The 22,038-nt window shown below is 59.2% G+C and overlaps 1 protein-coding gene across 5 annotated transcripts; it reads right to left on the reverse strand.

Moving 5' to 3' along the window:
* Nucleotides 1-969: 969 nt before the first annotated feature.
* Nucleotides 970-21,965, reverse strand: USP19 (ubiquitin specific peptidase 19). Of its 5 annotated transcripts, none has more exons than XM_066557909.1 (26): nt 21,874-21,965; nt 17,732-17,976; nt 14,675-14,803; nt 13,992-14,125; nt 13,274-13,681; nt 12,683-12,950; nt 12,397-12,553; nt 12,224-12,295; nt 11,592-11,707; nt 11,054-11,262; nt 10,589-10,790; nt 10,370-10,503; nt 10,023-10,181; nt 9,830-9,940; nt 9,557-9,667; nt 9,300-9,401; nt 8,941-9,081; nt 8,651-8,769; nt 8,266-8,403; nt 7,809-8,173; nt 7,038-7,148; nt 6,291-6,507; nt 5,819-5,971; nt 5,548-5,711; nt 5,289-5,467; nt 970-1,116 (listed from the first exon to the last, which is right to left on the reverse strand). In XM_066557909.1, the coding sequence occupies exons 2-26, from the start codon at nt 17,838-17,840 to the stop codon at nt 976-978; spliced, it is 4,149 nt and encodes a 1,382-aa protein (XP_066414006.1). In that variant the 5' UTR covers nt 17,841-17,976; nt 21,874-21,965; the 3' UTR covers nt 970-975. The 5 variants fall into 5 exon arrangements, with proteins under 5 accessions (XP_066414006.1, XP_066414005.1, XP_066414004.1 ...); XM_066557908.1 differs by having other exon boundaries at nt 11,054-11,268; XM_066557907.1 differs by lacking the exon at nt 970-1,116 and adding an exon at nt 2,342-3,462.
* Nucleotides 21,966-22,038: the final 73 nt, after the last annotated feature.

Below are 22,038 nucleotides of genomic sequence, written 5' to 3' on the forward strand. Positions count from 1 at the left end.
GGCGGCTCCGTGGCCGAGGGGGGCTCAGAAGCAATCCACGAAGCACTTGAAGGTGAGTCGGAAGAACCTCATTGAGGGTGGCGGGGCGCGGCGGGGCGGGCCGGGCCGGGCGGGCGGCTCAGAGCCGGGCTGCGGGGCCGGCGCCGCGCGGCCGCTCCGGGGCTCTCTGCGCCGCGGCACCGGGCGGCGGCGGAGGCAGCGACCGGCCGCACCGCCCCCCGAGCCCCATTGGCCGCGCCACCCGCCCGCGGCTTGACGGGACTTGCAGTTCCGACGCACTGGCACCGGCCGCGGGGCGAGGCGGGGGCACGGGGGTACGAGGCAGACCCGGCGGGATTCCGGGCACTATGGACAGCGAGGGACGGCGTTGGTAACGGGGGATACCGGGCACGAAGGACACAAGGCAGTAGGGCACGCCCGGGGACACCAGGGAGCGGAGCGCTAGGGACAGCAGGTGACAAGACAGGCAGCGGGGAACAAGGCACTTCAGCGCACAACAGGCACTGGAACTCCGGGACTTGCACGGCTCGTCCCACCAGCACCAGGGCACAGGAGAAGACACGAGGCACTAAAGCGGCAGGATTTGCACAGGGGACACGAGACAACAGGGTGCAGCCAGCAGCAGAGCACACAAGGCACCAGGGAACACTGTGTCCCCTGCCGCTGCTGTGGAGTGCACCCGGCAATGGCACCGGTCCCTGAGGGATATTAGGGGATAGCGAGCACCAAGTCACACCAGGGAACACTGGAGCAGGAGGGCACCTGTGGCAGCAGGGTGCTGGGGGTCCTAACAGCACACCGGGGACATGGTGCCCTGACTCACCAGGGGGCAGAGGGTCCGAATGGATAGCAGGCAGCAGAGGCGAGTGGAGTTCAGAGAGTTTAATGAGCCCAGGACAAACCCCGATTCCCCCATCCCCCCACCCCCCAGTGCCTGGCCTGGCCCACACCCCAGGCCAGGCCCCCCATGACACCCTAGTCGACTTCTTCCATGCTGCTGTAGGAGGGGGCTGGGCGCTCGGCGGGGCTGGCAAAACGCTCGGGGAGGCCTTCCGCAGCCAGCGGCGGGGCTCCTTCAGGGGCCAGGCCGGATCCGAACGGCACCGGGGGCAGTCCCTGCAAGCAGAAGGTGGGCATGAGAGGGAGACTTGCACCCTGCCCACCCATCTCCCTCCCTGCTCCCGGGGGGCTGGAGAGGTGCCTGGAGGGGACACAGCCCCACATGCAGAATGTGCAGCCCCTGGGCTTAGAGAGCAGCAGCTGGTGGCAAACCCCACGGCAGGGCAGAGGGAAGCACCGTGCCCAGGGCCGCTGGAGGCAGCCCCTCTGGCCGGACAGGAGGGCCAGGCTTCAGAACACTCCTGCCCCAGGGCGGAGCACAGCCCTGCACCCCAGCACAGGCAGCAGTAACGGGCCACAGGCACGCTGCCAGTGCCTGCTGGAGGTCTGAGGAACAGAGCAGGGCCAGAGGGGATTTCCAGGGCTGAGAGCACCTTGTCAGGCCTCACTGCCAGCCACCCACTGGCTGGTGAGGTCAGGCAGGTGCAGGCAGCGGCGTGTGGGCCCCAACCCTGGGGTGCCCGCACCAGCCGGAGCAGAGGTCAGCCCACCAGCGCCGGGCACTGACTCAGACCCACGAGGCCGGCACCGTGGGTGAGCGGGGGAAGCTGCTGAGACCCAGGGCTGCAGACAATGAGGCGACTGTTCCAGGACAGGCACCTCATGACCACGGCACGGCCCTGCCGCGCTCCCAGGCTGGAACCTGCTTGGGAGGGGAGTAAACCTCAGCACGTGGAGGAGGGGTGTGGGACAGAGGCAGGGGGAGTCCAGCTCAGGCCCCAGCCTAAAACGCAGACGAACCCCTTCACTGCAAAGCATCCCTCCCAGGCCAGCTGAGGGCACTGCCAGCAGAACAGCAGTGGAGACGGAAAAGAAAGTCACAGGGCTCTGAAGTCACCTCTCACACCCAGATACGCCAGAGCTGTCTGAGCCACACGCAGCCAAGGGCAACACGTCTCAATGTCAGACACTGTTGGAGCAGCAGCCTGTGCCCCAGCCTCAGGGGACTGCCTGCTCCTGGCCCTGCCGGGCTCCCCACACCCTGCACATGTCCCATGAGGCTACCACTCCACAGCCGGGACTGGAGCCCAGCCTGCGCCCCATGGCATGGGCAGGCGGAGCTCACTCCTGAGCCTGCTGCCACACAAGGTGCACCAGGCACCCAGTAAAGCCCAAGGGATGGTCCTGGTGCCAGCTGGGTCACATAGTGGCCTCAGGTGACCCCAGTGTGGAGTCCTCGCCTCTGTGTGGGAGTCCCAGCACACAGGACAGGAATGCTGCATTTCTTTGGAAAACCTGGCTTTATTAAAGCACCACAGCCATATCTGTGCTCCCTGACCCCACGCCTCTCCCGCAGCATGGGCAGCTGGTACCCTCGCAAATGAGGTGCTGCACCACACTGCCCTGAAGAGACCAACTCCCCCAGATGCAGCCAGCACACAGCCCCACGGACTGGTGGGCACAGAGATAGGTGCCCACTATGGGCACCTCAGTCTGGATTGCCAGGCTCCCCAGCACTGTCTGGGGCTGAGCAGGGAAGCACACAAGCCCTTGGTGACAAGCCCGTCCAGCCCCAGCACAGGAGTGCAGCACACACTCCCAGCGCACAGGCAGCTGGCACCAGAAGGCTCAGCAGAAGGCTAGCAGGGCAGACTGGGCTGGCCAAGGACCGTGGGTAGCCCCAGCCCCAGGGGAGCTCAAGGCTCCTGCAGCAGCACAGCTGAGAGAGGTGGCCAGCCAGGGCCCGTGTCAGGGCATCCTGCCCTTGCTGCAGCCTCCCGGCAGGTCTCCATTTCCTTCTTGGGAGCCAAGCAGAGATGTTGATGTGCCCACAGGGCTCTGAAGCCCCAGCAACGCTGCAGCAGCAAAGTCCCTTCTTGAGCAGCAGGTAGCCTTGAGGCCTGCCCCACTCCTGGGGGCAGCAAGGAAGGGCAAAGGAGCTTCTGGTTCTGGGTTGTGCCTTGGCAAAGTAGCAGGCTGGCCACACAGGCCTGCCAGCTGGCACAGGAGATGCCAGAGCAGACAGACAGGAGCCGACAGCCCCATGTTTCCCTTGGCGAGTCTTTCCCAGTGATTTCTGTCCTGCTGCCTCATGTCTTGGTCTCAGAGCGTCCTAGGACGGCGCGTGCCCTGGCGGCCCTGCTCCCGCAGCTGGCCACGCGCCTGGGCCTATCTCCAGCGGGGCTGGTAAATGAGTGGGTAGAAGACGTTCAGGAAGAGAGCCACAATTGCAGCTGTGGTGGCCAGGACAAAGTATCTGACGCAGCCTTCATCTGGGTGCTGGGGGGTGCCCGGACTTCGCCTCTGGCCACAGGGCCTCCAAGAGTTTCTTGCAGGCCTTTGGGGTGCCTCAAGCTGCAGCTCTTGTTCTTCAGCCTCCAGTTCCTGCCAGATCAGAGAAGCCTGCGATGTGGAAACCTGCGTCAGCACTTGGAGAACACAACGGGCAACACCCCTTGCCATCCCCCGGGGCAGGCGGCTGCCTGCAAGCCCAGCCCCGTGCCCAGCCAGCCCGCCTCCCCATGCAGCACCGTCGCGGTCGCGCCCACCCCCGCAGCTCTTCGGGGTCTCTGGTGTGTGGGGCTCCGCTGGGTGGCTCTGTGGGAGGCAGCGTGGGCAGCTGCCGGGCAGGGTCTTCACGGGACTGCAGGGAGTGAAGCCAGCAGCTGGATCCCGACGGAGCAGATGCGCTTGCATTGGTGGGTCCGGGAGGCAAGGGAGCAGGCAGCAGCCAATCACAGCCCAGCTTCTGTGATCCCAACAGGATCTTTCAAATGACAGCCAATCCAGAGCCAGCTGGAGCAGCAGGAGCAGGAGGCACAGTGCCAGTACAGCCAGTCACAGCTCTGCTTTGGTGGGTAGGAATGCTCTGACAACCAACTGTAGCCCAGGTTCCAGGAGGATTTTCCACAGGCAGCCAACCACAGCTTGGCCCTTCATGGCGGTGATCGTGCAGAGCAGCCAGTCAGGGAGCAGGTCTCTGAAGGGCACCCAGTGCCACGGAGGGTGCAGGTGGTCCAGGGTGCTTGGGGACCTGCTGAGCCCCACTGGGATCCAATGCATCCCATTACTGCAGGGGAACCGGTGCTGCCAGGGGCCCAATGAGCCCCAGTACCACAGAGCAACCTGATGAACCCCAGTGCCATGGGGCATACAGTGAGCCACAGTGCCAGTTTGGTCCCTGAAGCCTCTCACCACCAGTGTGTGAAAAGCAGCACAGCTTTCTCACTGCTCAGGGTGCCCCCAGTGAGCGGGGCTGCTCCAGGACACACACGCAGGGCAGGAACAGCCCAAGCAGGCAGACACCAACATGCCAGATAGCCCTGCCGGCCTCAGAGACAGACAGCTTGTCCTCAGGCAAGAGGGCAGAGCTGGGATGCCTAACCAGCACCAGTCCACGGGGAGGATGAGCCGAGGGGCAGGGAGGCCAGGCCAGAAGGGCCCCTCTGGGCACACATGTGCGGTCATGCTGGAGATGAAGTGAGCATTGTCCTCAGACTCTGTGGGCCCACAGAGGTGCTGAGCACGGAGGGAATGTCTGCAGCACAATAGTGCATGGGGTCTCCAGCCTAGGCCTTCCTGACTTTCACAAGAAGATCAGCACAGCCATTCCCTACCACTGAAAGCATTCTGAAAGCACCCTGACGTCTGGCCCACCCCCAGTCCCTCCCTCCCAGGCCACCCAGCAACAGAGCTCACTCTGGCAGGTTTCTCTACAGCACCCTGTGAAGGCTGCCAGGCCTCTGGCTCAGCACTGGCATTTACCTTTTTTGCACTTGGCTTGGCCCTGAGTTGGGCCCCAGTAGAAAGTTCCCCACCCTGCCTTGAAAGCAGCTCTGGAGGGCAAGTTCTTACTGCTCCCTGGCACGACCAGATCCTACTGCACAGCTCACAGCCCCTCCTCCAATGCAGACCCCAGTGAGGCTGTGCCCTCCTTCTTCCTCTTCCAGTGCCCTCCCATCAGCACTTCCACACTGATGATGAAACCAGTTCTCCTGTGACCCCTCAGGACAGGGACTGTCCCAAGCCCACAGTGAGAACAAGGCAAGACAGGCTCCAATGCCCAGCTGATGCAAGCTCTCTGGTATCAAAGGGGTACAGGCACTGCACCACAGCTGCACCAGGCTCTGTGGGTGCAGGTAAAGACAGGCAGGGCCCTGCATGAGGGCCCCTGAGCACATTTCAAGCTCTGTGGCTCCAACAGCGGCGAAAAGGACGCAAGTGCTCACCTGGCTGGCAGCAGCTTCGGCAGAGGGGGTGCGCTCGGCGCGGTGGTCTGAGGGATGCCCTGGCAGGGGTCTCTCCACGGGAGAGTTCCTCCGGCGGTAGAAGAGGACATAGGCGTATCTGGTCACCACCTGGCTCTCATCCACCGTGGTGACTGTGCTGTCGTCAAAGAGCCGCCAGCCTGAGGAGGAGGAAGGGTTAAGCAAGCAGACAAGTCACGGCTGTGGGAGCAGAGGGGCGGCGAGGGTGACAGATGCTCACCCACGTCGCTGCGCTGGCTGTTCTTGTCATTGGGCAGGCGGGCGTACGCTGTGTAGTGCCCTCCAATCATGCCTCCATAGTGGTTGATCACAGCATACAGGTCATACATAGGCAGCTGCTGCTCACCCTTCCGACCAATGCAGAACTTGCTCAGGTCCAGACTCCTGTAGAGAGATACAGTGACCGTCAAGGGTGATCAGTGTTATGCAGCCTGGGTTGCAGGTCAGCAGAGGCAGTGCCAACCCAGGCACATCATCCCCTGGGCTCTCACCGGACAGGAAAGTCCACCATGTCATTGATCTTGTCCCTCCAAATAAAGCTGCGGAAGGAGAAGCGCTTGAGCTGGATGATGAGGACGTTGGGCAGCCGCCACAGCATCAGCTGCTTGGAAGCCTCGCGGTGCTGCTTGCACTTGGGGCAGTACCTGGGGGAAGAGTGTGCTCGTTACTGGCATGGAAAGAGCCTCAGTCCTTGCAGCCCATTTCAGCCCCAGGGTCCCCACGTGCAGGGCTGGCAAAGGGTATGTGGGAGGGCTCAGCCTGCTCTGTCAAGGGCAGGCCAGTACAGTCCTGCAGAGAACTAGCTTTGCTCCCTGCTGGCTTAGCCCTTCCGAGTGCACAGGCAAAGCCAGCCCATTGTTCCTGGCTGCCAGTAGTAACAGCGTGCAGGCCTGGGCAGCTCCTGGGAAACCCCTGCTGCTGTCTGGGCCTGTTGGCTGGAACCCACCCTGCTGCCTTCCTCACCACGCTTCCTCTGGGGCCAGGACTTCAGGCTTCGTGAAGAGATTGAGGCACTGCTCCAGGGTGAAGTGGCCAGCCCGGGCTGCTTCGCTGGCTGAGCCTGGATCCTCCACACACTCCAACTCCTTGGATTCTACCAACACGAATTCCTTGAGGCGCTCATTGTTCTTCCACACCAGGGCAAGAGAGCAGTCGTCTGTCAGATCCAGGGGGGTGTCACCTGTGAAGTGGCACAGACCTCAAACACTTACCCCACCAGGCTAGACCAGACCACCTTGCTGGAGCAATCCTGCCCATCCCAGTTAGATACAGAGATCAAAAAATGCTGCCAGAAAGGGACAGGTACCCCCCTAGCCAGGTTCATCACGCAGAGCCCCTCAGCCTGCAGGGTGCAACACTGGCACAGCCCTCTTATCAGCAGCACCCTCACAACCAGCACTTGGTGTGGGCATCCTATTCAAACAAAGAGGTGACCCAGAGATCAGAGACCCTCTGAGAATACACGAGGTTGGAAGGAATTGGCCTATTTGCTGAGGAGAGCAGGAATGTCATGCCCAAGAAGAGCTTCTAGACAGAGACTCTGTGCAGCAGAGCCCTTCCCTCCCCTGTCATATGCAGCTTTTACTGTCCAGTGTGGACACCTGGGCTCATCTCGTGCCAGGCAGACTCTGGCACCCTGGCCAGGCAGATCCACTGCCCTGCCAGAGGCTGTAAGGGATGAAGGTGGTACTTTACAGGGCTCTGGCTCACCTTTATCTTCCAGCTTGTGCTCTCGGTTGGCAGCGTCGATCTTAGTGATGTAGAACTGTGTGGCGCGGGCACTCAGTGAGTCTGGAGTGTGTTGGTACCCAGGGATGGCAGCTGTGAAGAGGCAGGGACAGATTTGTGGTGGCACTGCCTGTCTGCCCTGCATAGGGGCCAAGAATTTGCAGTGCCCCCACCCCCACCTCACATGCTACAGCCTTGAAGGGACACAACCACGTGCCCGTGTCCTTGACTATTTTTAGCAGGCGCCTGCCCCTGGCAAGCTGTGCTCCTCTGCCTGCCTTGCCCCTTCACTGCACATTGCTGCCATCCTGAGACGAGTGTCTGGAAACGTGACAGCCAGGCAGCCGAGCGCAAGAGGCTGGTCCCATGCAGCTGAGTCAGAGCCAGCCAAGTGCTTTGCTCACAGCCCCCAGGGGCTCAGCCTGCACCAGCTCTGCCTTGCTCCCACAGGACTTCTGCCAGCCCCTGCATTCCCACCTCTCCCACAACAACACAGCACTCCAGCCTTTCTGCTCATCAGGTCTCTGCTCTACACCCTGGGCTTTGCCAGGGCAGGGCAGAGCGTGGGTAGACAGGCATTTCAGGTGAGGCAAGAGTACCAAAACAAAGCTCCCGTGGCCTCATCTGTGATCCAAGAGTCTCCAGAACAAGCTCACAAGGGGAGAAGAGATGCTGTGCTGGGAGGTCACCTCAAGAAGGGAGAATTGCCCGAGCTTCTGGCACAGACATAGCCAGCACTTCAGCACCTCTTACCTTCTGGCTTGAGGGCTCTCTCATAGGATGGCTCCTTCTCACAACAGCTGTCACCCTGCGATTCCATGTGCTCAGAGAACCCTGAATCCAAGCTCAGGAGGGAACTCCTGGCTGTCAGGACCTTGCTCCGGACAGTGGTAGTATCCCCCATCTCTGGCTGCAGCTCAGGCACAGCTGGGGAGAGTGGGGGCTCCTGAGGGAGGCTGGAAACCCTGTCCCCATCTCCCAGCTCGGGGGCAGAGGTGGCTGCTGCACAGCTGCTCTTGGCCAGGGGCTCCAGCTTGTCCGAGTGCAGAGGCTGCAGCCCCTGCTCCGGTGACATCCGGCCCAACTGGAACGGAGGCTGGAACACGCTGACTGAGTACCTGGGCATGGAGGTGGGAGTTAGGGCTGGCCAGACACGGGGCTGAGCTCAGCTCTGGGGCAGAAGCACCCTCCTCCTTCCCCAGACTCTCACCTGGCGTAGCCCTCCAGCAGCTGGGCCAGGCGGGCGTACGTGAGGCGGGACTCAGGCACGCTGATGAGGAAGGGGAAACCGATGTTCTCAGGACGGCACGAAGCCTTGTGGTCTGGCCAGTGTGTTTTCTGACATGTCCTGTAACACACGCACGGCATGTCAGACATACATACAGCCCCTGCTGAACTCAGCGTCCTTGAACAGCCTGGGAGGGAGCAGTGCAGGGCCAGAGGAGTGTGCTGGGGACAAGGGGAACACCAGGAGTTCAACTGGCTCCATCCCAAAGGGCAGATCCATCCCACCTTCTCCCAGCAGGCAGAGCTCTCCCATCCAGCCCTTCACAGCAGGAGATCCTGCATCCCTGCCAGGCACCAAGCCAACTCACACGTTGCAGTAACCAACTCGATAGCACCTCGTGCAGCGCTTGAGCTTCTCATCCTCTGGCAGCTGCTTCTTCTGGCAGGCTGCACACTTGGCAACAGGGCCACTGGGCACCTGTGGACGCTGCAGGAGAAAGGACCCGTTGGACAGGGAAGGGCACCTGGGCAGGACAAGGCAGCGTCGGTGGGCATCCATGCTCACTGTAGCTAACTGCCCTTGTGTGCAGTTCTGCCCCTCCTGCTCAGCGCTCAGCCTTCCTGCATCCCTCCCAGTAGTCCCAACAGGCCTTCTTACCTGCTGGACCTGAAGCTCCACCACACGCTCCTTGGCCAGCTCTGGGGACAGCACCTCAAAGCACAGCAGCAGGTCCGTTGGCGAGACTGTGTCTAGTGAGTTAGAGGGCAGGAACATGCGGTGGAAGTGATTCTTGATCACCTGCCAGGAAAGCAGTGGAGCATGGCCGTGTGAGGGCTGCCCTATGTGTCCTCTCCTCAGAGAGCCACAGAACCCAGTCTCACAGTGAGCTGTGGGAAGAGCAGCAGCCCAAGGATGCTGTGCTCAGCTCACCACCTCACAAGGGAAAAATGGGCATTCCCCAGGCCCTACTGTGGTGGCCCAACCCTCCAGAGCAGGTATCTGCCCAGCACTCTCACCTCTGCCAGGCGCAGGTTCTCTGGTTTCACACGCACACTGTGAGCAACTGAGTCAAGTACCTCCATGGCACTGGAGTTCTCCTTGCTGATACTCACGAGGAACTGCCACCGAGAAAGTGCCACATTAGTCACAGCACACTAAGGCATGAGGGCCCTTACTCAACACAGGGCTTAGCCAGTTGGCACATGACCAGCTGCCTGGGGCATCTCCAGGAGCCTTCTCCGGCTCCCTCCCCAGGGCAGAAGGTATCCTTTACCTTGATGGGTTTCTTGTGTGGCTCCTTTGCAAAGTAGTAGACAGTCAGCACCTTTTGCTTCTGTGGGAGGGGCACGGGAAGGTACAGGAAGGGGTCAAAGGTAATAGACACCTGCAGAACAAAAACACACTCAGCTGTGGGAAGTGCTTGTGGCCGAGCAGCAGATCCAGTGGACCCAAGATCCAGCCTTGCCCTGTGACTTGTGCTCTCTGAGGGTCAGGAGCCTACTTCTGCACAACCAGGACAGGGACAGAATCTTCAGGGCTCTCCTACCTTGGAGCACATCGGGCAGACGAGCTTGGATTTGTACTGGCCCTGGAAGAGGTCTACTATGAATGAGTCATTCCTCATCTTGTGTCGTTGCCAAGCCTCCTCAGCTACCACCTGCAGGAAGAAAGGGCTTAGCATGTCATTAAACCACCCAGGCTGCTCTTCCCTGGTGACTTTGGGGGAGGAACACCCTCACCTCATCAGGCCTCCCATCCGAGTCAACAGTCTCTGTGTAGGGCTTGTTCTGGATGCGGTTGAGGTCCTCATGCAGGCCATCAAGCAGGAAGGCCATGAACTCCTGAGCATCATGCTGGGCATAGCCAGTGAACTGGCTGGCCTTGCTGGCCACAATTGCCTGTGGGGAGCACAGTAGTCAGGGCTGGTCAGCAGACCTCTGGCAGCACTGCCTGCCCCATGCACAAACCCTGGCTGCACCCACCCACACCCACAGCTCACTGTGACACTTGCAGGGCAGCCAGGTGCCCACAAAGGAATGCTGGAGACCCACAGTGCTCCTGTGAGCACCAATGCCAGGGGCCCTACCTTCAGTTTAGAGGGCTGGAAGGCATGGTGTGTGCCCTTCCACAGTGCTCTGAGCAGCATGGCAAAGCCAATGGCCAGGCGTCCACCCGTCCCCAGCGGGTTGTTATAGTTGATTTCTGACTCAAAGGACCGATCTGTAAGAGATGCAGGAGCTCAGGGTGGCTGCTGGCTTCATCATCTAAGTGGTCAAGCTCTGCTGGGCTCCCAGTGTGGGCTCACCATGGAAGTAGTCACGCAGCTCCCGGGTGTTGGACAGGGACTGGATGACGCTGTTCATGAAGCAGGTGTTGCCCAGGTTCACCAGACCTGTGAAGCCAGGCAGGCAGACCTTCTTCTTCTCATCCTCATCCTCATCATCCTCCACGCTCTCAGCACTCACTGGGCTGTGTGTCATCGGGGGCACCATACATGTTGGTTTGGGCTGCCAAAGCAGAGGAGGTGTGAGGGTGTGGCACTCAGGTAGTCTCTCTGGGAACACCAGAGGAACTCAAAAGCCCAAGAAAACCCCCAGAGAGGGCTGGAGCCATCACACTATCTCCCACATGGACTGGGACAGACAGGCCAACAGTTGCCCCCAATCCTGCCAACTATGAGTGAGGGGCACCACCTCCTCCTCCCAGAGTGGCACTGAGGAGGTGTCTCTCTTTCCCCTATCCAGGTCAGACCCAGTGTGACCACACTCACCGAAGGAATGTGTGGCTCTTGCTTCACTGCCAAGTGCTCTGGGGCCGTACGGGCTGCCACACCATCCAGAGCCCCATCTTCCACACGTGGCTTCTCTTTGTCGCTGGTTCGGGCCTCTTCCTTGCTGGAGAGGGGGTGCTGGTTACTGCCCGGAGGGTTCTTATCCAGAGGGGTAGGGCCTGTAGGCATGGCAACCTTTGCACCACCCACTGCACCTTAAAAAGGGGGAAGGGTGGGCCTGTGGTTAGCAGCACCACACACTGCCCACAGCGGGGCTGAACTGCTCAGTCCACACTTGCAGAGGCTCTCTCCTACCCGTGAGCAAAGGAAACAGCAGCGCCCTTCCCCTATCACTTGGCTCACACCCTGCCTCACATCCCTCCCACCTGCACCCACTCAGCCCCTCTCCTTCCCCACCATTCCATGCCAGAGAATGCAGCACCAGCTGGCAGCTGGCACTGGTGAGGAGGGCCCACGGCCCCCTGCAGTGCAGCAGGCAGGCAGGACAGAAGGCAGGACACGAAGGCAGGGTGCAGACCTCGTGTGGCTGGAGCCTCCAGCCCCCCCCAGCGCTGGCTCTGGCGTTTCTTCAGGCAGACATCAATGCGAGACACCGTGAAGTTGTATGTGCACTGGTCCGGCTCAATAAGGTTCCTACAAGGCACACAGCAAGTCAGAGGTGCCCCAGACCCCACAGCAGCCTCAGACATGTCAAAGCCTTTGCATAGCAGACCCATGGCCTCCAGGCAGTAGGGACCCTGCTAGCACCAATCCTGAGGTAGCCCTGACAAAGCAGGGTGAAACCCTTGAGCCTGGCCACACTGAGCACACAGAGCACCCCTTTTCTGACAGATCCATTCTGCTCGGCTCTCTCCTGCTGTACATCCTACCCAAAGGGCACAAGGCTGGTCTGGCTCTGTCCCCAAGAGCTCTAGAACAGCCTGGGGCACACTGCAGGCAAGGAGACACTGGGATTTCCTCCCCTGCAAGAGAGCACACAGCCAAGGCAGACCAGACTCAGGGCACCAGTATAGCATGGTATAAGTGAAACCTCCAGATGAGGAAATGAGCATTCCCTATACAGAACCTCTAGATGGGACTGGTTCCTGCTCCAGCTCTGCACTCTCACCTCCCCTGCCCTGGTGTGGCTTAGAAGGACAGGACTCATACCTGAGCTTCACCTGCCACCGGAACACCGTGTGGGGCCCACAGCCAGGATGGAGACGAAGGAAGTTCGTATCACTGCAGAGAAATTGGGAGTGAGCAGAGGTGAACAAACAAGTAGCCCAGCCACAATCAGGAGCTCTGCAGTGGCCTGGCATCATCCCGAGGCAAACTTGTACCTCGTCTGGAACACTAGTGTGAAGTCTTGTTCCCGGAACAACACCTTGGATGTCTCCTTGTGGATCTCCTTCACATAGACATGCACCACCACCAGATCATTGCCCTTCTCATATGAGTCATTCTTGACAAAGGTCAGGCTTACAAAAGGCTCTGGCTCTGAGTAAGGAAAGCCACAGGGAGAGAGGTTATCTTCCTTGCATGTTGGAGCTGCAAGCTGACCCCGGAAAGGTCCTGAGCAGATGGACCTTCCTGACCAGGCTCACCCCATGGGCTCTGGCCACTCACCATCAGCTGCTGCTTCCAGAGCCACGTCGTCCTTGGACCAGTCCCTCTTCTCACCATCCCTGCCCATGGGAGGGGTGGCCACTGGGATGGCCTTAGAGCTCTCTCCCAGGACGGGCAGGCAGTCCCGGCTCCGCAAGGCCTCAGTAGGGCTGCCTGGCTGCAGGACTCTCTTCTCAACACAGGTGGCCACACGGTGGGGGAGCACCTCTGTGGTAGCTGCGAGAGGGGGCATCTCCACAGGAACAGTCTCTTTGGCCAAAACTACAGCCTTTCAATACAGAAAGACATAGTGAAACACAGACACTGTCACCCCTGAGCTGCCCTGGCCCACCCACTGTGGCTCCTGCCAGCCAGTCAGGCACAGCTCCATACCACCTGCTTCCCCCACACATCCCATGCCAGCTCAGCCCCACTAGCACCACAGCACAGCAACTGCAGGGTCCTCACTTCACTCACTCCTCCACCACAGGTCCTCCTATCAGCCCTCAGCATCCCGGACCCTACCTCATCCTCATCAGCAGGGATGGCTCCTGCATCCCCCGCACAGGGCAGAGGAAGCAGGGGCACCCGGCCCAGCCAGTCCCCAGGTACCTTCTCGAGCGGCAGTGCGAGGTCTGCAAGGGCCGCAGGTGCATCAGCCTGGCTGGCTCTGCCGTTGCGGCGGCTGCCGGCCCTTCCGCCGTGCCCTTTGCTGGGCTCTGTGCTCGCGCTGACCCTGGCGTTCGGCTCCTCTTCCGTGGGAGCTACTTTGAGGTACACTGCCCGCTTGGCACTGGGGCCACTCTGTGTCCCTGGGCTGGCTGGACTCTTCCCTCCCAGGACCTCACTTCTTCCTGGAGCACGCTTGGGGTTGGAGGGCTCCCGCCGGGATCTTGATGGCTCCGTGCCTTCAGCCCTCGGCTCTTCAGGGGTCATCTCTGCAGAAGCAGCCTTCTCCTTCCCGTTCTCCCAGCACACAGCCCCTTTGGCCACTTCTTTGGATCCATCTTTCCTTTTCTTCTGTAAAAAGCAATGCAGCACAGTGGGAAGGTACTCAGGTAGCAGCATCTTTCAGGATCCCTATCAATCCCTCACCCTCACTCCCCCTTCCCAGACTGCAGCAAGACTCTACTCCAGAACCTGGGAATGCGTAGCAGGCAGAAACAGGGGTATGACTCCCTGGGACAGTGGCAGATGGCTCATGCAGCAGGTAGATGAAGGATGTGTCCCATATTGCTCCCTGGGCAGCTCAACAGCAGGGACTCGGAGCTCACCCCAGTTCCCCAGGGCTCCACAAGTTCCCTTAACAGACAGATCATTCCCTCCTTACCAGAAGTGAAGACCAGTTATGGAGTGGGATCTTCTTCTGCAGCACAAGCTGTAGAAAGTTGCCCTTCTTGCACTGGATCTTGCTGCAGGAGCCCTCAATCTCCTCATAGAACTGACAGCTCCACTGGCGCCCGTCTGTAAAGCAGAGGGGAACCACTACCTCAGGCAGTGCTCCAGGCAGCTGTCACCTAACCCACAGCCCCCTTTCACCTGCCCCCAGGATGAAGGAAGCACTCATTCAGAGCCAAGAAGGCTGCAGGCAGGCTGCCACCATACCCCAGGAGCCTTCCAGGGCTCCAGCCAGCTTCCCTGAACTTGCTTTGTACATCTGGCTGGCCTTCTTCCCAGCGGGAAGGCCCTGGGCCTCCCTGCCCTCAGGGGCACAGTCACTTTTCCAAAGGATACCCGGGACTGACTCAGCCATCCCAGCAAGCAGGGGACAGAGACGCACTGGCGCGGCTGTGGACATTTGTTCACTTGGCACAGAGGCCAGCTCCTGCCCTCCCCAGCTCTACAATGCTCTCCTATCGTCCCTGTCTGCTGCCTGAGTGTGTGCCAGCTGAGAGCAGGGCATTGCCTCTGAGGGAAAAGTTTGATGTCTGCCTGCAGCAACCCCGTGCTTGGCCCAGAGCTGTGCCAAATCCCAACGCATAAAAGCTTGCAGCAGTTGCTCTGTTCCCATACCTGGTAGTTTGACCACACAGTCCGTGTCAGTGAAATCAGCACGTACATCCTCTGCCTTCAAAGCTCCAGTGCCCAAATTCAACTTGATAATGATCTCATCGGCATTCTGCTTCCAGTCCAGCAGCAGCTCTAGGAAAAGGGAGGGAAGTGTCACCCACTTGCTGGGGAATGAGCCTGAAGTGCCCACTCCTTGGCTGGGGAATGCAAGCCTGAACACACACGCAGTTAAGGAAGTCACCACAGGGAACACAGATCATGACAATTAAAAGGGACCTGCCCTCATCAGACAGGCCACAAACAAGAACGCATGTTGCAGCAGGGCAGATGAATCCCAGTGGGAACCAGAGAGATCAGAAAGGCAGCGCTGTTCTTGGCAGTGCCACAAGCAGCAGTGGCAGCTGGGAAGAGAGGGTGGCTCCTGCCAACGACAAAGCAATTACTGCTTTCCCAAGGAACGAGGAAGCCACAGAATTACTCTGGGGGATTTAGGTGGACTCTGACCACAATCAGAAATTGCCACTTCCCTTTTGCATATGCAAAACAAGCAGCCCAACTGCAACCATCAAAGCACTGTACTCCTGCCAGGTGAGTGTGGCTAACACAGATTAAAGATGGGCTGGCTGGCCGGGGGGAAAGTACACTGTAACGGGTGAGAAAAGAGTGCAGCAGTGATACTCTGGTGCAGGCAAAACTTCCATTGTGTGCCTGCCACGCTCCAGGTGTGGCCTTTGATGCCCTGAAGTCTTCAACACAAGGAAGTGATTTGATCACCTTGACTTCAATCAGATTTGTTCTACCCCTGGGGCACAAGGACATCCTACTCTGTCCTCAAAGCAGGCCTGGACTGAGACAGAAACCAGCCAATGCTGCCCACAAAGTGACACAGCTTGGGATGTTCCCAGCACAGCATCATGTCCTACTCAGAAACAAGCAGAGCAGGTGTCAGCAGCGAGGCGTCCCAGGCTTGTGCTCAGTGGCACTGTGACCCCTGAGTTGCAAGCAGCCTGCCACAATACCCAGGGCCTCTTCCTTGCAGACAGCCTTTCTCCACCCCTGGGAAGGCCACATACTGTTAAGATAAACACTGAGGCAAGGGAGTGCTCATGTTAGCTCTGCTCAATGCCAGAGCACTGGACAACAAGGTGAGAGCTTCAGATCCCTTGGCAAGGGCACTCCATGGCCATGCACTGACAGCTGGCACACACCTCGACTTACCCTCCTCTGAGTCCTTCTCCTGGGCAGTCTCAGCCTGCTCGAGCTCAGGGCGAGACACTGGTGGGCAGAGAAGCAGAGCTCAGGCAGGTCTGTCATTCTGTCACCTCACAACGTAGGCCAGCAAGCTGATGCTGAAAATTTCACGCATCACCTCTTTCTACCCTGAATCTGTGTCTAGGCCTTTCATCCTGCATGTGTTGCCCACCTGCCTCCTCTGCTTTCTCACATTTCTCCTTCCCCAGAGTCCTGCCCGCAGCACTGCAGCAAGTCAGTGCCAGGACAGCTGCTCTGGGCCACACCACCATATCCTACTCTAAACAGTACCAGAGTGGGAGCAACACAACAATTCTGCACCATGTAGGCACTGCTTTTTTCAGGCACATCTCATTGTGAGCTTTTGGCCTCCAGGCTCAGCTGTGTTGCCCAGCTCAGTACACCAGGTCCCCGCCTCCAGCCATATAGAGGAGTCCTGTCTTGATCTGACAGAAAGAACCTGGTGTTTGGTCATGCTCAAACTAATTCTGCTGTAACCAGAGAACCACGTGGCCCAGCTGCACTTTAACATTTCCATTCCTGCACAAGCTGCCAATGTCCACATCTGAAAACCTCCTTCCAGATCAGGGTTGGGAACCAAACTGACCTGACACCTAATCCCTGCTACTCACAGAATTATCTCCAACAGCCAGAAGTGTCTCCAGGCCTGCTCTAGCCCCACAGGATAGTGAACTCTGACAGGCAAGGAACCCACAGCGACAGCACCTTCTCCTGAAGCAGAGAAATAATGGCAACAGGAACCATGATCTCCTCTCAGGAACACTCAGAGGGCTGTCACTGTGTCCCTTGACTGGCTACAAACCAGTAGGAAACTTCTGCTGACCACCACAGCCACTGGTCCAAAGGTGCTGGTGGGGCTGGCAGCGTAAGAAGCATGGCAGTAGCACTGCCTGGAGGATCTACAGCTCCTCACCACCACTCACAGAGGGGACAGGGGCAGCACAGTTGCCCTCAAGATGGCCCCCACGTCAGAGGATGCAGAGTCAAGCCCTACCAGTGGCACACTCCTCCCACACAAGAGAAAGCACAGTGCTGTACTCTGCACTGTGGGATTTCACATCAGGGACTGTGCCCGGCCACTCTGGCACAGAGCTCACCAAGCACTCAATTACCTTGGCCTATAAAACACCCTGTGATTTTGAGGTTACAGTAATCATAACAGAGCAGGCACAGAAATCAAACAGCTTTCCAGAGCCACAGAAACTCTTGCAGGCATCCTGCCCACAGGCATTCCCTGCACCCGAAGCATCATTTTTGTCAAAGGATACATGACAGTTACAGAAGGAATTACTCTACAGCAACTACTTCACCTGAGCCACACCCTGTTCTGACTCAGAAGCTAAAGCACCAGCCCCACCCGCAGGCCTTGCACTCCTGGTCACTGCCTCACAACACTGGCAGCAAACTGATGGGAAAGAAGCAGCACTGCCTCCAGCTGCAAGAGCACTCACAGGTTTCAGTTCCACTATCGCTGGATTGGGGCAGATCACACCATGTCCAAAGCAGAGTCTAGAAATAATCACCAAGGCCCCCTCCAGACTTTAGCTAACAAGGCCACAGGCCCAACCTTCCTAACATTGCTGGGGCTAAGTAGTGCCCAAAGGAAGGAGGTTACAGGTCCAGGGAGGACACTGTGTCGAAGAAGATCCCACATCACACGGGTTACCATAAGCTGCAGGAAGTGATTAGTCAAATCTGCTTATCCTGCAGCAGATGGCTGAGAGGCTCCCAGGCTGCAGGGCTGAGACACCACAGGCCTGCTCACCAGGGATGCTGAGGGGCTCTCACCTTCCTTGCTTTCCTGATTGGCTCGATCCTTTTGCTTCTTCTTGTTGGTGGCATCATCCAAGCCCCGAGACGCTCTCCTCTGGCCAGGGGCATTTGTGCTGCTGGACATTTTCAGCCGTTTGGAGGACACAAACAGCCCGCCGGGGTCGGTAATGGAGTCTGGGTCAGGGGTGCGACGTTTTCTTCCTGGCCCAGCTATCTTGGCGACTCTCTGTGGTCAAACTCTCTGGCAAGGAAGTATTGGCCTAAAGAGAGGAAAGAGCAAGCATGGCAGGAGGAGCAGGTGGAAAAGGCCCAACAGCAGCAGGATCCACTCTTTGCCTCAGGGCCAGTGCCCTTACATGACCTTCACCATGTTGTTTATGGGAAGCCCCATGCAGCACTCAGTGAGGAAACCTACCTCATCACAGCTGCTACAATGCTTACTGCCAAAAGCATGGGCTTGTCAGAGCTCCCAACATACAATCAGGGGTCTTCAGTATGTGGCACGCATTAAAAACCTGGAAAGCAAGTGTCATGCTCATGGCTCCCACTATAGCAACACTGGCCCAGAGCAGCTGTTGGCACTAAAACCCAGAGACACAGCTGAGGGCAAGGACATGAGGAGGCCTGGATCTGCAAAATTGAGCCTCCAGAATCAACGGGGGGAGCCTGTCACACAGCTTGGAGCGACAGCTATTTCAGTCAAACAGTGTCCTGTGCGACAGCACCAGAATAGGAGCCAGTAACACCCTAAGAAGGAAGCAGACCTGGGACAGGCTCCCGTGACAGATGAGAGCAGAGCTCCCTGGCAAAAGGAGAGTTCCTCCCCCTTCTCCCACTAGCTGGGAACTTAAACAGCATGACTGCACCTTGAATATTTATCTCCCAGCCAGTTTACAGACAGCGTCAGCGGGGCCTGGCCTGGAAACAGGACACCTCTGCTCCTCATGCCCCAGGAAGAGAGTAGGCTGAGCAGGGCATGTAAGTTGTTCACCCTGCCCCCTTTGTAGACATTCCCTCCCTACAAAGCCAGCTCCCCTATAGGGTTTGGGAGCTGCTGGCCCAGGTGCACTCATCAGTGTCACCACACAGTGTTCAGGGCTTTGAGAGAGCAGAGCCAAAACAACCCACTGAAAACAGTCCCACTGGAGGTGTCTCCATGGAGGCGGTGAGAGCAGAGAGCTGGGAAGGTTTCCTCCCTCGCTGCCCTGGCTGCACACCCTGACCCTGGCAGTGCCTGCCAGCCTGCAGGGGTTTGCAGCACGGAAACAGGCCCAGCCACTCGGATCCTGCCCACTCCCAGGTGCCAGCTGCCTACCACAGCTCCCAGGGCACTGTTTCACAAGCCCAGCTCCCATGTGAGGACGTGGAGCCAAGCCCAACAACACCTTGGCTTAGCCCGGCTCCACTGAGCCTGCCTCTCCACCAGTGGGAGGCAAGCTGTCCCTCAGGAACACCCTGTTCTGCCTGCACCCATGTGCCAAGCACAGACCCCTTGCTGTGCATGGGCACGGCCAGTGGCAGGAGGCACCTCCAAGGGAGGCACCCTGACAGAGGAAGGACACTGCCAGCTCTGTCCTGCTGGCCCCATGTTGCCAGGGCATTTGTTGTCTAGAAATGTTTGGGGCAACAAGAAGCCACAAATGTGGAGCTGCAGCCACAAACTGAGAGGAACCCCAGAGAGCAAAGCAGCCTGGTCTTGCCCTCAGCTCTGGCAAAGCCAGCCCCATGACCGGTGCTGCATCCAAACCACTTCTCTTCAGGCCAACCCGCCCTCACCACCAAGAACCACTGAAGCCAAGTGAAAAGCTGAGTCCAGCCCAACTGCCTGGCACAGACAACTCCTGCCACCCACGGTAGAGAGGCCCAAGTGATCTGGAGACTGAGATGCTGAGCAGGGTCCAGCATCAGTCCCAAAGAGCTTGAAAGAGTGTGGGAGGACAGCAGCATCACCCCCATGCTGCTGCACTCACTGGGTCTCTCCAGGATGCAGAAGCATTTCTGGCTCCAGATGGAATGGGAAGGGCCCCCACAGCGGGGAAAGTGGCAGTGATTCACCAGGCTAGGCCTCTGATGCCAGCTGCATGCTGTCACTCAGCTCCAGTCCCCTGGTGCTGAAGAAGCTCATCTGGGCTTGGTAAACATGGGAAAGCATTTTTTGCTGTATTTCTTTTGCCTCCAGGGTGAAAACCCCAGGAGAAATAGGATTCAAGAAGCAGTGACTGCTTCATGCAGGGTCAGGCGAGGCCCTGTCACCTCCTTCCTGCACCTCCAAAGGGGTGGCAGAGGATAACTGCTGGGCAGGGCTGAAAGCAAGCTCTGAGAAGGGTCCTGGAGGGCTGAGAAAGGACAGGCCTCTGCCCAAGAAGGGGTGAGGAAGAGAGACAGGGTTGCATGCCTGCTTGTCACTCCTCCAGGAGAAGCCTGCTGCTCTCATGCCTCACTGAGGCTCAGCTCCCCCGTGTGCTTTGCTGACAGCTACTCCTCACAGCAGGCAGGAACCAAGGGGGCTGGAGCCCTGCCCATTTCAGCTGCCAGACTGATGGCAGCCCGAGGCTGCTGCACACACCCCAAGGTTTTGGAGGAGTGAGGGCAAAGCACAGGTTCCTCAGGGATTAGAATAGGTGAATAAGAGACTTTTTGCCACCAGGAAATGCTCACATGGGCAGCATGTTCAGCCCTTGGGTGCACAAAGGTTTTGGCACCACTCCTGTTGGCACAGTAGGAGTCACTGCAGGGGAGAGATGGCGAAAGGCTGCTCTGGCTAGATGCCAGGTGAACCTCTGGGAAGCACCTGATGAGCTGGGCACTCCCACAAAACCTTACTCAGTCCCCAGAGCCAGGGAAGCCTGGCCATGCTGCTGCAGGGAGCAGAAGTGCTTCCCTGTCCTCTGCTCTCCCTGCTGTGGGCTGAACCAGATCCAGATCCAGCCAGGGCTTTCTCCTAACTGTGTATTACCCCTGAGCAGTTTCCCAACCCAGCTCGTGCTGAGACTGCAAATATTTTGACTGGCCAGAGGAAAGGGAGCAAGAGGACAAGGAGAAGGGCCACTCCTCCCCAGAGCAGCACCAGACCAGGAAGGACTCTCATTGAGCAGAAAGGGCTCAATGAGATGCAATTTGTGTCCCATGTCTGGGGCAGGTTTAGCACTTGGCAGGAGGAGCTCCCTGATTTTTGTCCACAGCACTCCCCATCAATGCCCAAAGGCCTTTCCAGGGGTAGCTGCAGAGAAGGTTGGCTATCCCAACAGCATCATCTTTCCAGGGATTTTTGGATCCTCCATGTTCTAAACACAGCCAACAGAAACATGTCCCTCATGTACACAAATACTTCAGTCACCTTCTGTTTCTTGCTCCCCTGAGGGACCAGAAATCCCAAGGCTCAAGCTTGACTTTTACTTTTGTTTCTGGGCATGCCTGACACACGGGTGGAGCCGGGGCAAGCACAGAGTCCCCTGGGGCAGCTACTCAAGCCAGCACTGTCACACAAAATGTTTCCAACCCACGTGGAAATCACTGTGCACCCAACGCATTGTGACAGCAGTGAGCCTTCTGCTGAGTGGGGAACCCGGCAGGCCCAGCTCCCTCGTTCTGGGGACGATCACTGCATCACAGAATGGTGTGAGCTAGAAGCAGACCTTGAAAATCATCTAGTTCCAACCTGCCGGCTATGGGCAGGGATAGTGATGAGAGAGTCCAGACAGCAGCCGGCGGCCCCTGGCCTCCCGGGCGACGCTGCCCAGCCCCAGGCACCGAGAGAGGGCAAAAGGAATGTGACCGGTGTTTGTTTGTGTGAACGGTGTTTGTGTGAGCGGCCCCGGCGGGCAGAGCACGAGGTCACCGCGCCGGCTCCTGCCCGGGGCTGCCGCGCTCGGCCCGTCCTGCCGAGCACCGCTCTCAGCCCCCGCGGGCCCAGCTCCGGCCGCCCCGCACGTTCTCTCCGCTCAGGCTCGGCACAGGCCGCCGCCACCGCCATCCGCTGCCTGCCTCGCTCTCCGCCGCCCCGGCTCCCGTGCCCACCGGCCGCATTCCGGTCTCCCTCCGCCCCCGGGCCCTACCCGCCGCTGCGGCCCTCACCCCGCGCTGGCCCAGGTGCCGCTCGCCGCCCCCGGGCCCCGCCGCCGCCCCGGCCCGGCCGGCCCGGCCCTCCCCGCACTCACGGCCCCGCCCGCCGCTCCGGTCTGTTTGTGCCGCGCCGAAGTTCCGAGCGGGCCGACAACGGAGACAGGCCCGAGCCCGTGACGCACTTCCGGGAACCGCCGGGCACGCCCACGTGACACGGGAGCGCGCGGAGGGCGAGTCACGTGACACGGGCCGGGGGTGGT

Source organism: Molothrus aeneus, chromosome 12 (assembly GCF_037042795.1).
Source record: "Molothrus aeneus isolate 106 chromosome 12, BPBGC_Maene_1.0, whole genome shotgun sequence".
NCBI lineage: Eukaryota > Metazoa > Chordata > Aves > Passeriformes > Icteridae > Molothrus > Molothrus aeneus.

What these genes read in the sequence shown, in the direction of transcription:
- USP19 (XM_066557905.1), bottom strand. Translation starts at nt 17,840, where the DNA reads ATGTCCAGCAGCACAAATGCCCCTGGCCAGAGGAGAGCGTCTCGGGGC. An exon ending in TCCAGCCCTCTAAACTGAAG is followed by an intron (nt 10,182 to 10,369) that starts GTAGGGCCCCTG and finishes TGCTCCCCACAG; the next exon opens with GCAATTGTGGCCAGCAAGGC. An exon ending in CCGAAGCTGCTGCCAGCCAG is followed by an intron (nt 3,463 to 5,288) that starts GTGAGCACTTGC and finishes TCCACATCGCAG; the next exon opens with GCTTCTCTGATCTGGCAGGA.